The 14284-nt window shown below is 47.0% G+C and overlaps 1 protein-coding gene across 2 annotated transcripts in view; it reads right to left on the minus strand.

Moving 5' to 3' along the window:
* FUBP3 (far upstream element binding protein 3) overlaps positions 1 to 10256 on the minus strand; it is a 50728-nt gene extending 40472 nt beyond the window's left edge. For both annotated transcript variants that reach the window (XM_084899794.1, XM_084899795.1), the window contains exon 1: positions 10079 to 10256. In XM_084899794.1, coding sequence (XP_084755920.1) covers positions 10079 to 10162 — 84 coding nt within the window. In that variant the 5' untranslated portion in view covers positions 10163 to 10256. The remainder of the gene's footprint in view (positions 1 to 10078) is intronic.
* Between the last annotated feature and the right edge of the window lie 4028 nt (positions 10257 to 14284).

The following is a 14284-nucleotide window of genomic DNA, read 5'->3' on the forward strand; positions in this document are numbered from 1 at the left end:
AACTTTATTCTAGGAAATGATATGAAATATCTACTAAAATAACCAGTTGAAATTTAATGAGTGCTCACTATGTGTTTGTACTCTAGGAGCATTTTAAACATGCTATCTCATTTATTCCTTACAATGATTCTCTAGAAAGCTGGTGTTGTTATTTTCATTTTAAAAAATATATATTTTATTCATTTTTTTACAGAGAGGAAGAGAGAGGGAGAGTTAGAAACACCGATGAGAGAGAATCATCAATCAGCTGCCTCTTGCACATCCCCCACCGGGGATGTGCCCGCAACCAAGGTATATGCCCTTGACCGGAATCGAACCTGGGACCCTTCAGTCCACAGGCTGACGCTCCATCCACTGAGCCAAACCGGTTTCGGCTATTTCCATTTTTTTAAAAATATTTATTGATTGATTGCAGAGAGGAAGAGAGAGAAACATCAGTGATGAGAGGAAATCATTGGCTGGCTGCCTCCTGCACGTTGGACTGAACCCACAACCCAGGCATGTGCCCCTGACTGCAATCAAACCGGGACCCTTTGGTCCTCAGGCGGACACTAGCCACTGAGCCGAACCATCTAGGGCATCATTTCCATTTTTAAGATAAGGAAAAGTGAGGCTCAGAGAAGCTGAGTGACCTGTCAAAGTCACACATCTTAGAAGTAGCAGAAATAGTATTTAAGCCCAGGCATGCCAGACTCAAGTCTGTAACCACAGCACTAAGCCACCTCTCTTCCCTCCACCTAAGTCTTTTTTAAACACATTTCACTTCTCAAGGACTCAAACCTAGTGGTTCACAGCACACAGACCTCAAGCAATTCCTCACATCGCAAGGGATCGTTCTGAACAGCAGCTGCTAAGGAAAGTGGGGTCTGTTCTCAGTTAATGGCACAGGCCAGAAAGTAAGAGCCACCGAAGCCAGAATGTTCCAGCAAAACCAAGGCCACTCCAGTCCTTATCTGAAAGCATGACCTCGGACTCTGCTACCGATTTTCTACACGTCAATCACTTCTCCTGCTTTGGAGGGGAGATGGGGAAGAGAATGGGTTAGCTCACTACCTGTGCTATTTTAAGCACAGTCAATGATGAAATATAAATATGATAGACTAAATTTAACCTCCACTGCCAGGAGTCGGCGGAAATACCAAGGAAGGGAGCACCGGACCAGGAGTCAGTCAAGAGTTTGGTTTTCCAGCCAGATCTCCCGGTGTATGACCCTGGCAGACCCTCCATGGCCTTGCTCCTCGGTGCACACACCTGTGACATGTAGGGCGAACGAAGGCAGTGTTTTCACAGAGTACAGGTGATTTTGAAAGGTGCATGGATGAATATATATACATTACAGTTACCAAAGTTTTTCACTTATGACAGTGATTTCGTTTCCTTTTGAAAAATATTTTGAACAAATCCAAATTTTAAGATGATTTTAAATTAACAGAATATTGAGGGCTCTCTGTTATGGCAAACATCACAAAGGTCGGACACAGATCACTGAAGTGCATAAGCACGGCAATTCATTAGTCCCAGTGCACACCTGAGCAACTGAATTTCTGTGTGGACAGGTTTTATAACCAAAGTAGCTCATCCTATCAATCCAAACAGGAAGCTGTGACTGTCCACAGCTTCCCACTGATGAGAACTTCCTACTAATGGACATGGGCCAAGCCATGGAGCACCACCACGTCATTCACATACGACGTCCATGCTGTCAATACAGCTACTGATGCTTTTCACGGACCCTGCAAGTAGAAGTGGAAGCTCACACCACCCTGGACCGCCTGCTCTGAGTTCCCCGGAGCGGCCTGCGGGGCCTGGAGATACCGGCTGGACTGAGCAGGAATACGGTGTGGCCAGAGCGGCGGAGGCGGGGCTCAGAGACGTTCCAGAGGGCAGGGGCTGGAGTCGGGGCACGGGGCAGGTCCCAGTTCTGCACCCACTACCCGGTGGGTCGCAGTGAAGGCAGCACTGTATCACATTTACAGCACAACCGCTAAAAGCCTGCTGCTGCCCTCGTTCATCTTCGCGGTGACCTTATAAAGTAGCTCCTCTTCTCACTGCTGTGGGGCTGGAGCCGGCCTGGAACTGTATCCACGGGGATGACAGGTAACAATGTAGAACAATGCCGGGATGACAGGTAACAATGTAGAACAATGCCAGGCACATGGTAAGGAACGAGAACCGTTTGCTATTTTAACCTTTAATTGGAGAATAATGCTCCAGAAAAGCACACGGATACGTTTACAGCTCACTGAGTTCTCACTAACGAAAATGCCTGCGCAACTAGCATCCAGGCCAAGAAACAGACCATCCCCGGACCCAGAAGCCTGCCTCAGGACCCTTCAGTCACTACACACACCACCTCCCCCAACTTCCAACATTAGCCTCTAGTCGCCTCCTAACTCCTAATGTTAGCTGTTTTTAAAAATGATTACTAACATCAGAGATCTCCACTTTACACATGGAAATGGTGGCTTAACGGAGAGAGGTAACTTGCCCAGTGACTAAGCTAGTAAGTGGCATAACCAGATCGTGAGCTCACACAGTCTGAAGTCAGGCTCTTAAGAACCACTTACTACACTGGGAATTCTGTGACTATCAAAGGAGAGGTCATCTATGAAGGTTGTGCCTGGCCCCGAGCATAACACAAGCTCAACAAATGGTAGCGTAAGTGTTGGCAGAGACGGGGCCCGGCTGGCCCTGCCCTATTTACTGGCATTGCCAAAACAAGGAATTCTATGTGCCAATCAAGTAAGATAGCAGCTCTTCTTAGTACCTTTTCCTCACAACTTCGTGCCGCCCACAGTGGGGAGAATCACATACTCCCTTATCTGTGATTGCAAGGCCCTTGATGATCCAGCTCTACACAGCAGCATCTCACCGGACAGTTATTGGTTCCACTGTCTCCTCCAAGGAGCGCTTGGAAGAGTGGCTCTTCTCAATCGCCTCGGTAACCCTGGGATTCCCTAACTGGGAGCTCCAGGGCTCAGCCTGAGAAACTCTTGAATTTATATACAAAACCAATAAATAGCCGAAACCGGTTTGGCTCAGCAGTAGAGTGTCGGTCTGCAGACTTAAAGGGCATGTACGTTGGTTGCGGGCACATCCCCGGTAGGGGGTGTGCAAGAGGCAGCTGGTTGATGTTTCTCTCTCATTGACGTTTCTAGCTCTCTATCTCTCTCCCTTCCTCTCTGTAAAAAAATCAATAAAATATATATTTTTAAAAACAAACAAACAAAAAACACAATAAATATTCTGAGGAGTTCAAAGTTTTCAAGGGTCTTTAAAAGGTGTATGTTCTGCCCAGCCGGTGTGGCTCAGTAGTTGCAACCCACGAACCAAAAGGCAGCTGGTTCGATACCAGGTCAGGGCACATGCCTGGGTTTTGGCCTGGATTCCCAGTGAGGGGAGCGCAGGAGGCAGTTGATCAATGTGTCTCTCTCATCAATGTTTCTACCTCTCTCACCCTCTCTTTCTTAAAAAAAAAAAAAAGGTCAATAAAAATAAATTGCTTGGCACATGGAAGGTTCTCATTAAGCATTTGCTAAGTTTGCCCTCGCTGGTTTGGCTCAGTGGATAGAGCCTTGGTTTGAGGACCAGAGGGTCCCAGGTTTGATTCCAGTCCAGGGCATATTATACCTTGGCTTCAGGCTCCTCCTCAGCCTAGGCCTTGGTCAGGGCTCACACAGGAGACAACCAATCAATGTGTTTCTCTCACATCGATATTTCTGTCTTTCCCTCTCTCTTTCACTCTCCCTAAAAATCAATGGGAAATATCCTTGAGTGAGGATTAACAAAAAACAAACAAAACATTTGCTAAATGTAAATAAAGTGTGCACACGGAGAAACCCGTCTGTAGGCAAACGCTAAGATGACCATCTGAGGCTGTAAGCTGAAATGCTGTTCCAGCTGGGATTCCCCCGTCACAGGCCCTGAAGATGGCGTGTCCATTAGCTTCCTCCCCTCCACGCTCTCTAACTCACCAGCATCCTTTCAATGCTTTGTTCAAAGACTCTGCTGATGTCGCAGCGAGATGAAAACTATGCAACCAGCTCTGCAAAGGAACCAAATCCTTCTTAGAAGGCACACATCCTTCTTAGAACACATGCAAGAACAATGTATATATTATTTGTGTGCCTCTGAGAAAACTGCTGTTTCCCTTTGGCTTATTTTCAAATACAAAGTGAGAAATATAACCTTGGCCCTGAATATTGCACCTGGCTGTTGTGAGAATTTAATCCAGTTAAGATAAAACCAGCTGCAAAGCTGTCTTATTTATCTTTGCACTGTCCCACCATCCAGCTAGAAGCCTGGGACTCAGCACACACTCAAATAATGGCAGGTAGGTACTCTGAATCACATCACTCCTTCCATTAACACACTCGGTCCTGCCAGTGACTTGTCTTCTGGTTTTAGGGGAAAAGTGCCTCCAACAGAAGCAGCGGCTACTCTTTCCCAAGCGTCTTTATACCGAAACTCAAAATGCAATACATTTTCAAGAGAGACAGCTATTAAGAGTAAAAGGATTGCACAGACAAGCAAGGTAAAGTCTGAGCAGACGCCCAATACAGTAAGTCCTCACTTAACGTCATCAAAAGGTTCTTGGAACTTCAGGGAAACAACATATAAAGAAACGAATTTTACTATGCTAATCAGCGTAAAGGTAAAATTCCTATGGCCTCTCATCAACATTATAACAAAACAATATTGAATGAAAAAGTGTTATTTGAGGACCTACTGTCTAATCTCTCTCTATAAAAGCCTAAGCAACCATTGCAACCAAAACAACCGGACGACTGGATAGGCTGCGTGGGGCGACCGGCAGGGAGTCAGTGAGGGACAACCGAACGACTGGGCGGCAGACAGCCTGTGTGGGGCGACCAGGCCGGCGGGGGGGCCAGTGAGGGGCAACCAAACAACTGAACAGCAGGCTGCGTGGGGTGACCAGGTCGGTGGGGGGAGGGAGAGGCAGTAAGGGGTGACCAGGCCAGAGGGGTTGGGGGCAGTTAGGGGCAACCAGGCTAGTGGGGGGGGGGGGCAGTTGGGCGCAATCAGGCCTGCAGGCAGAGGCAGTTAGGGGCGATCAGGCAGGTGAGTGATTAGGAGCCAGAAGTTCAGGATTGTCAGACATCCCCCAAGGGGTCCTGGATTGGAGAAGGTGCAGGCCCTCTCGTGCACAAATTTCATGCACTGGGCCTCTGGTGTATTACAAAGCAAAAGAGTGGGGAAAAAATATGACCCATTTTCTTTTTCAAATCCAGCTCATGGCCTTGAAGGGACCACTGGAATTATTTAGTTCAACATTTCCTAAGTTTGATCCACAGAATGGAATTTGGTTTTATGAAAAGAGGGTATGAAGTGATGTAACTTCAGGAAATTTAGGCCTTAATGCACGCAAGCATATTAAAGGCTCCAAGAAGTCTTGTAGTAAAGAAGCCAATTCACCTTATTTAACCCTGTATTCCCCATGGAAGACATAGTAACAGCCTGTAGATCAAATGTTGGGAAAGACTAACCTAGTCCAAGGTCACACAGCTGCTTGCAGGAGCCTTAGATTGCCCAATTCTCCTCCCAGTTTTTTCCATTATAAATTTTAAATAAAGCCTAGAAATGATGGGCTCACAATGGAAAAAGGATAAGAAAAAAGGGCTGTGGACTAGGCACCCCAATGGGCAGTGTAAAACATGAGCGAAGTGGCGGGAAGGAAGGCACTGAGAGCCGACGCCTGTGCAAAGGGACAAACGCCACCAGCTCCTGCCGAATCCTGCCACTGCCAAATGTGGAAGCTAGACATCTCCATTTTCTGTGAAATCATTCCGGTTTCTAAGTGCTGGCCCTGCGTGAGTCAGACAAAGCATGCCTGCAGGCCCACTGTGCGCCTTCCCCAGCCCGTGGGCCGCGGGTTTGAGAACTCTGGTCTAGCCAACCCGGTTTGGCTCAGTGGATAGAGCGTCGGTCTGCGGACTGAAGGTCCCAGGTTCGATTCCGGTCAAGGGCATGTACATTGGTTGCGGGCACATCCCTGGCAGGGGGCGTGCAGGAGGCGACTGGTTGATGTTTCTCTCTCATCCATGTTTCTGGCTCTCTATCCCTCTCACTTCCTCTCTGTGAAAAATCAATAAAATATATTTTAAAAAAAAAACAAAAAAAAACAACGAACTCTGGTCTAGGTAAATTTGTATCTACAAATAATTGGGACTTCAAAGAACCATCCCTTGCCTTCTGAAGTCAATAAAAAATATATTTAAAAAAATTTTTTAAAGAAAGTCTCAGATGAAAATGAGAAAAGCCTAGAGGCACACATACTATCCACTTAGTCTACCTTCAATAGGTTCAGTGCTTGCATTAGTGTGGTGACTCAAATGGATTCAATCCAATTGCCAATTCTTTCACAAGGGCTGGCTCTTTGCAGGGTACTCTGCTGGATCCTATCAAAGATACAAGAAGCAAAGCAGCCCACAGATTTCCTGTAGGCACTGGCTTTCTTCAAGTGTCTGAGAAAGCTAAAACAGACATACATGCAGGAGGAAGTCCCTAGTGAAATGACTTGAGACTGAGCCACTGACCATCTAAGAGATGATCTCAGTGGAGTATAACTTAAATGGACTGAACATTCAGCACCCTGTCCTTATGAGTCAGAAGCATCATATATTAAATGAAGGCAGTATCTCTCAGGGAGAGAGAGGCTTTTTCTTATAATGGCGGATGCACATTCCTTTGAAGGAGATCAGGTGCTTGTGCCCAGCACTCCCGCCACATCACCTGCTGCCCAGGCTCCAAGTGTGAAACAGCAGCCTGGGAGGCCGTCTCTGGAGGCCCCTCCCTAATCAATATGCATATTTTTAAAGTGCTGGTAAAGGGATAGGTTCTAATGTTACTCTCTATTGATTCTACAATGGCTTGATCAAAACCATTTGGGTGCAGAATCAACATAATGCTCAACCAACTCCCTGAAGCACGGATTACACTGTATTCGTGTGGCTAGAATACTCTTAGTTACGCAATGCAGAGGCACTGACTGGGTCTAGATCAAAAGAGAGCCTCCATCCTAAAAAACAGTAGCAGTCTGGCCAGATCCTTCCTTCTATTTACTCGTAGTTGATGACCGGCAGACGGTTGGTAGAGCTGATGGAAGGCTACTGGAGTCTAACACACTGGGGATTCGCACTGTGTTAACATGCAAATGTGCGGACACTTGACGACAGATGCTACTAAACCAGCAGTGGGCTTTCTGGAAAGATTTTATATGCTTAGAAAACAAGATAAAACAGATTTTTATCTACTCATCCATAATCTCTACAAGGTCTAGTGGTCGGCAAACTACGGCTCACGAGCCTCGGTGTGCCGCTCTGTTGACTGTGTTTGCCGACCACTGGGATAGGGGCTTAATCACAAGTAACAACAACTGCCTGTAATTATTGGAACCGAGAGTCTAGGGCAGTGGTGGGCAAACTCATTAGTCAACAGAGCAGCAAACCACGGCTCATGAGCCGCAGTTTGCCGACCACTGACCTAGACCGACAGGGTAGAGATGCAGTGTAGCAATAGAACAGGATAATCTATTTTGACTTTGAGTCCATATCCCACCCTTATTAGGATCCTGCCCTCTAAACAAGTTGGAAAAATAGTACTTTATTTCGATAACCTGCCAATGACAGGAGAACTGAATATGATGGGTTGTTTTTTTTTTTAATACCCAGCAGTTTTCAATATTCATCTTTGGGACTGAATCAGATCACATTTCCACACTTGTGCACTTCCCTACAGAATGGCTGGATTATCCATTTGGGCCAAACACTGAGGAATAACTGACTGAGCATTCAGCACACTGGCCTTTGAGTCAGAAACATCATATAGTAATAAAGGCACGAGGAGGCTTCTAGATGCTCGCAGAGAAGCTGAGTAGATTGTGTGTACTGAACCCTAAATACCCAGACTTAATAGAAACTGCAGGTTCAAATCCCGGCAGGATCAACTCAGATGTTATAATCCTGTAGATAAACTGAGCGCCATAGACCTTCCTGCTCTGACAAACCGATGAGGCCCTTACAGACTTGCTGCTGTTTAGGAGGGCACATAAGAGAGGGAAAGCTTTGCAATCACTTTAAATAAATAGTTTTTACTTCCAGTTGCTGCTGGGGGGAAATCACGTCTCTGCAACACGCTGTGTATACGACGGAGTAAAACCACCACCATCCAGGCGACCAAATAACAGGAGATCCTTTCAGGCAAGTATCACTATAAGCATACAATATTTTGACTTCCAACATGCCATTCTCGCCCAACGTAAATCTACAAATAAATCTAAAATTACCCACAAACAGGTTTTTTCTTTTTCTTTAGTTTTTAAAGGCCATCAAATCCTTGGAGATAGTACCAACCTCCAGCAGTTAATATTCAGCCGTAATACCTTACAGCAGGGTCTTCATTGGGCTTAACACCGTTCCAGTCAATGGTGCATCTCAGAGCTGGGAACATCGCCAATGCAGTTCCTCTGCTAGGACCACCGCTGCTCCAACAACCCTCATCAGCATTAACCGAGGGTCTCCCTCCCTCCTGAGGAAGCTGTCCAAGCAGCTGAGTTCAACCACTGGCTCAAGAGAAGCGGCAAGTCTTCTCAATGATCCAACATTCATTGTACGCTCAACTACACAGGCCTTCTGCAAACTGAGGCCCTGAGCTCTTGAGGGCAGTGACTAACTCTTCCCGGACACAGGAGGCCACCGAGGTGACTGTCACACATCGGCACAGAGGACAGCCATGACCTAAACACACATCGGCACAGAGAACAGCCATGACCTATCAGCGCACAGAGGACAGCCATGACCTAGCAGCAGCCAGTGAGAAACAAGGCGCAGGACCTCGTGCTGGAGAGGAGAGCGTGTAACACGCGGGCATGCGGAGTGGTGGAGGGGGCACGGGGTGGCATGTTCATCCACGACAGCCCCTGATTGGCTCTGAGGTCTAAGATGGACACTCACTACCGTACTGGCTGGCGCCCAGGCAGTAAGTGACACAGGCCATCGGATAAAATTTTAGGTGGAACCAGAGGTTTGGAAAGTTCTGGGATCCAACACATTGTCTACAGAAGCATCAGTATTAGAACGGAAAGTCAGTGTCTGGGCCACAGGGAGGGCTCTCTCCCCTGGAATACCGGAAAGAGATGTAAAGACCACATCTTCGAGCGACCGAGTGGATCTTCGGACACAATGAGTCCTGTGGCTTTCTGTGAGGAATCAAGCAGCCATTAGTGACGGCCCAGCTTTTAAAATGTCACGTAGGATGCCTACAGTTAAAGAGGAAGAGACGATGAGCACAGCAGAAGTCGAAGTGGTAAGCTTTACCCACAATACAAGGATGTGTTCCATCCAAGTCCCCTGCCCCAAGCGCCAGGCGGCAGGCCCCATGTCCACTCTCCAGGGAAGCATGTAACCTCTTAAAATCAGTTTATTTAACTCTGACAAAATGCGCTACGCTGTCAGGTGGTCAAGTTTCACTGCTGGAATGAGTCCCTATCACATCCTCCCGGAGAGTGGAGAAACGATGGCCCATACGGAATTTCCACCTCTTTCGGACCACCCACATCCACTTAACATTCTCCTTCCTTCCCTCTCCGATCAACGCGATTTGATTCAGTCCCAAAGATGACTATTAAAAACTGCTGGGCATTAAAAATAAAAGCCTCCTGAATTACAGAAAGTCCCAAGACAAGTCTTAAGAAGCTGCTGGGGCTGAGACAGCCTCCTTCCGTCTATACCCGGGTCCTCACCGCGAGCTCCCCAACTGCGAACCTCAGAACCTCGAGCTGGCTGCCCTGAAGGTCCCGCTCCGGCCCCGCGCGATGGGGCAGCGTCCGGGGCAGCCCCTTCCCCGGCGGCTGCCGGCACCTGGGAGAGCCGCCGGCAGGCTGGGCCTGGGCCTCGCGGAGGCGCCTCCTGCCTGGGCTCCTCGGGCCACAGGGAACCTCCAGCCCCGACGGAGGCGTCGGCCGGGCTGCCTCCCGCCCCAGGCGACCCCCTCCTCCCACCGGACTCGGGCCGGCCGCGCCTCGGGCTCCCCCGCTCCCGCCAGCCGGCCGCGCCCGTACCTGCCGGACCCGGTGCAGCGCGTCCACGAAGCCCTCGGCCTTCATCCCCACCGGAGCGCTCTGCCCCTGCACCAGCTCCGCCATTACCGCCCCCGCCGCCGCTCGGCTCCCGGTCCGGCCTCCCCCTCCGCTCGGGGACCCGTAGCCGGAAAGGGAAAGTCGCCCCACTTCCGGCGGAAGGGAAGACGGGACACTCGACACGAGAGAAGCCGCGTCGCGTCGGAGGGACCGGTCGGGCCACGTGACCGCGGTCCGGCCGGAAGTAGGGGGCGGGGCCTAGGGGCGGGGGCGGGGCCAACGCGCAGGCCGCCGTCGGGTCTGCAGGGACCGGCCGGGCCCCGCCCCCGGGCGTACGGGCCCAGGTTGCCCGGGATGCTAACGGGCTCCGGGGATGGGGCCCGCGGCGTCCGGCTGTCGGCCGCTGGAAAACTGAGAGGATGACGTGGCTCTCCCGACAGCGCCCGCAGCGCTGGCTCCCGAAGAGCCTGGCCCTGGCAGCCCTCCCAGGCATGGCCACTGGTTTGGGAATATTGGGAACTGAGCTTTTTGAAATGGCACCGTGAGGACCCAATGGGAGGCTGGAGGACAAAGGACCACAAGTGTCAGTGCCCCATGTTTGCAGGGAGGCCCAGGTCTGAGTTCCTGCACCGTCATCTGTTTGCTCGAGGGTGGGCTAACAGCACACCTGGGGTTGCCTAGCGACACAGCTGGAGTTGCCTAGCGACACAGCTGGAGTTGCCTAGCGACACAGTTGGGCGAGGGGCTGGGGCGGAGGGGGGGAGGGGGGAACTCTCAGTGGAAAACCAGCAAGGCGTCCTCTTACACATTACTTACTGTGGGACTCTGAGGAAGCTGGAGCTACCACCGCAGGACCATCTTCACTTGCGTGCCTGTCGAGTCAAGACTGACGTTATTGCAAGAGGGCTTCTTGGAATGCTTCGCATTTCCCCATGGCAGGAGCTGGGTATGGATTATTCAGGGCCAGGGAAGGAGTCCTACTGCAGGAACAGGCCGAGCTGTGAGGGGGGTCTTAGAAAAGAGCCAACAAAACCCCCGAGAAGAAACAAGACTTAGGGGTTCCCAAATCCATCTTGTTGCAGGCAAGTAGGACACCCAGGAGTTGGGTTTTAATGGAGAGTCACGTCAAGCATGTATGCCGAACTTGGAGTTACAAAGGCAGATAGGCACTGAGAAAGGGAAATAAAGAAGGAAAGTCCGCTTGGCCGGTGTGACTCAGTGGTTGAGCGTCCACCTATGACCCAAGTTGCGATTGGATTCCCAGTTAGGGTATATGCCCGGATTATGGGCTCCATCCTCAATATGGGGCGTGCAGCCGATAAATGATTCTCATCATTGATGTTTCTATCTTTCTCCACCTCTCCCTTCCTCTCTGAAATCAATAAAAATTTATTTAAAAAAAAAAAAAGAAGTGAAATCCATTGTGACTTCTCTTGATCCATTGTGTCAGCAGGCTAGACCAATAACTGGCCGATAATCAAGAGCAATTTTTCATTTGTTAATGACTTCATTACCAGACTGTGAATTCCTTAGGAACAGAGTCTGAGTTTTATTTGGTCCTATATCTCTCGAGTTTGGCACATAGTAGGTTCTTTAGAACGGAGTAACGCCAAGTTAGAATACTTCCTAGATTGTGGAGAAATAAAAGAATTTGGGGAAATTGCAACGTGAAAGATGATCATTTTCAGACAAAATGTTTCAGCCCGTGTAGGAAAGCAGGCAGTGGGTTCGTTGCTGTCACTGTGCTCTCCTGGGGCAGACCAACACCTGCCAGCACATCTGTCTGTGGTCCGGCCTGGGTGGGTTGATGGTTTTAACTTCGCTCTGCTTGTAAACGTCAAGGATACGTCATCAGCCTTCAGCAGCAGGGATGGTTTCACTGACCCAATTCTAGTGACACTTGTGTTTTGAATATTAAAAAAAAAAAAACTCGTATGTTTATTCATCCAAAGTCCAGCTGGTGCTCTCCCTGAGTATAAATAGTGAAATCAGGGTTATTGGCCCACATATAAGGTACATTAAAGTTTGCTCCAAAGACCACAGAATGTCTGGGTGGGAAGACAAAGTTCTGTTTCTCCCTCTTACTGGTTGACCAACTTTGGGCAATTCACTTATTTCTTGGGGCACGGAAGAGGCAGATCAGCCAAACCCCTTCAAGTCTGTGTTATATGTCCTACTGTCACCCTGGACTTCATCATCTTCCTGTTTATCACCACTGCTTTTACGCCACCATGTAATTTTTTTTTGATTAGCTGCCTTTTCCATTATAATAAAACCTCTACTGAGACACCCGTGCTTGCCTTTATCAATGCTCTTCCTACCACCTAGCACAATGCCTAGCATTTTGTTGGTACTAATCCATTTGGTGTTCACTTTCTTTTTTTTGAAAGAAAGTGTTTTCTTTTTTAATATATTTTATTGATTTTTTACAGAGAGGAAGAGAGAGGGATAGAGAGTTAGAAACATTATTTGATTAGCTGCCTCCTGCATCCCCCCTCTCCCCCCTCCCCCCACTGGGGATGTGCCCGCAACCAAGGTACATGCCCTTGACCGGAATCGAACCTGGGACCTTTCAGTCCGCAGGCCGATGCTCTATCCACTGAGCCAAACAGCTTCGACATTGTGTTCACTTTTGCACAAGGTGTGTAGTATGGGTCAAATGAATTTCCTTTTCATGAGAATATCCTGTTGTTTCTGCACTAATTATAAATGGGATGAGCCTTTCTGTATGGAATTGCCTTTGTAATTTCGTCAAAAATATCAATCTCCTGTGTGCAGGTCTATTTCTGTTCTCTCCATTGACATATATGACTCTCTTTTCACTAACACCATGCTGTCTTGATTACTGTAGATTTATAGTAAATCTTAAAATTAGGTAGGTTAAGTCCCCCAACTTTATTCTTTACCAAAATTGTTTGGATATTAAAGCTCCCTTATCTTAGCAAAATATTAGCTTGTTGATATCTACAAAAATCTTATTGAGATTTTGATTGGAATTGTGTTGAATCTATAGATCAGTTTGGGGGAAACAAACTTAAAGATCAGTTTGCAAGCCATCCAATCAATTGACATTATGTATCTCTGTGTTTATTTTCATTTTCTTTTATTTCATTCACCATTGTTTTGTAGTTGACAGCATAAAGATCCAGAATATATTTTATTAGCTTTAGACCTAAATTTTTATGTTTTTTCTACTATTGTAAATGGAACTCTTAAATTTTTGATTTTCAGTTGTTCATTGCTGATATGTAAATATTGATCATTTATATTAAACTTTTATCCTTAAACTTTGTTAAAACTAAAAACAAAAACAAAACTTTGTTAAACTTACTTATTACTTCTACTGGCTTTTGGGGGTAGATTTCTTGAGATTTTGCTATGTTGACAATTATGTCACCTAGTAATAGAGATAGTTTTAGTTCTTCCTTTCCAATTTGCATGTCTTTTACTACTTATTTCTTGTCTGTTGTGAGAGTGGACACCCTTGAAATGCTCCTGATCTCAGGGGGATGGCATTCATTCTTCAACCATTATGCAAGACATTCCTCGTACATTTTTGTAAACATCCTTTATCAAGTTAAGGAATACCCTTTCTATTCCTAATCAGTTGAGAATTTTTATCAAAATGCTTTTTCCATATTTATTAAGATGACGATAAGCATTTTGATTTTTTTTAGTCTGTTCATGTGGTGAATTACATTGATTGATTTTCAAGGGTTGAATCAGTCTTTCTTTCCCATAATAAACCCTACTGAATCATGATGACTATCCCTTTCATTACATTTTATCCTTTTAGCTGGGTTCGATTTGCTAATATTTTGTTGAGCATTTTGGCATTTATGAGGGATATTGGTCTACAGTTTACTTGTAATTTATTTGTCTGGCTTGGTATCAGGGTAATGCCGGCCTCATAAAACGAGTTAAGAGGTATTGCCTTCTCTTCCATTTACTGGAAGATGCAGCTGATCTTACTCCTTCCCTAAATGTTTTGTAGAATTTGCTAGTGAAGACATATGGGCCTAGAAGACTTGTTTGTTTGTGTTTTTGTTGTTATTGTTTTAAAGTTTTAACTATGGATTTTTTAAAAAAACAATCTGACAATCTCTGCCTTTTCATTGGTGTGCTAAGATCCGTTGCATTAATTATAATTATTGATTTGGTTTGACTTAGGACTACCCATTTACTGTT

This window comes from Pipistrellus hanaki (genome assembly GCF_964339955.1).
Source record: "Pipistrellus hanaki genome assembly, chromosome: 11".
In the NCBI taxonomy this organism is placed as follows: Eukaryota; Metazoa; Chordata; class Mammalia; order Chiroptera; family Vespertilionidae; genus Pipistrellus; species Pipistrellus hanaki.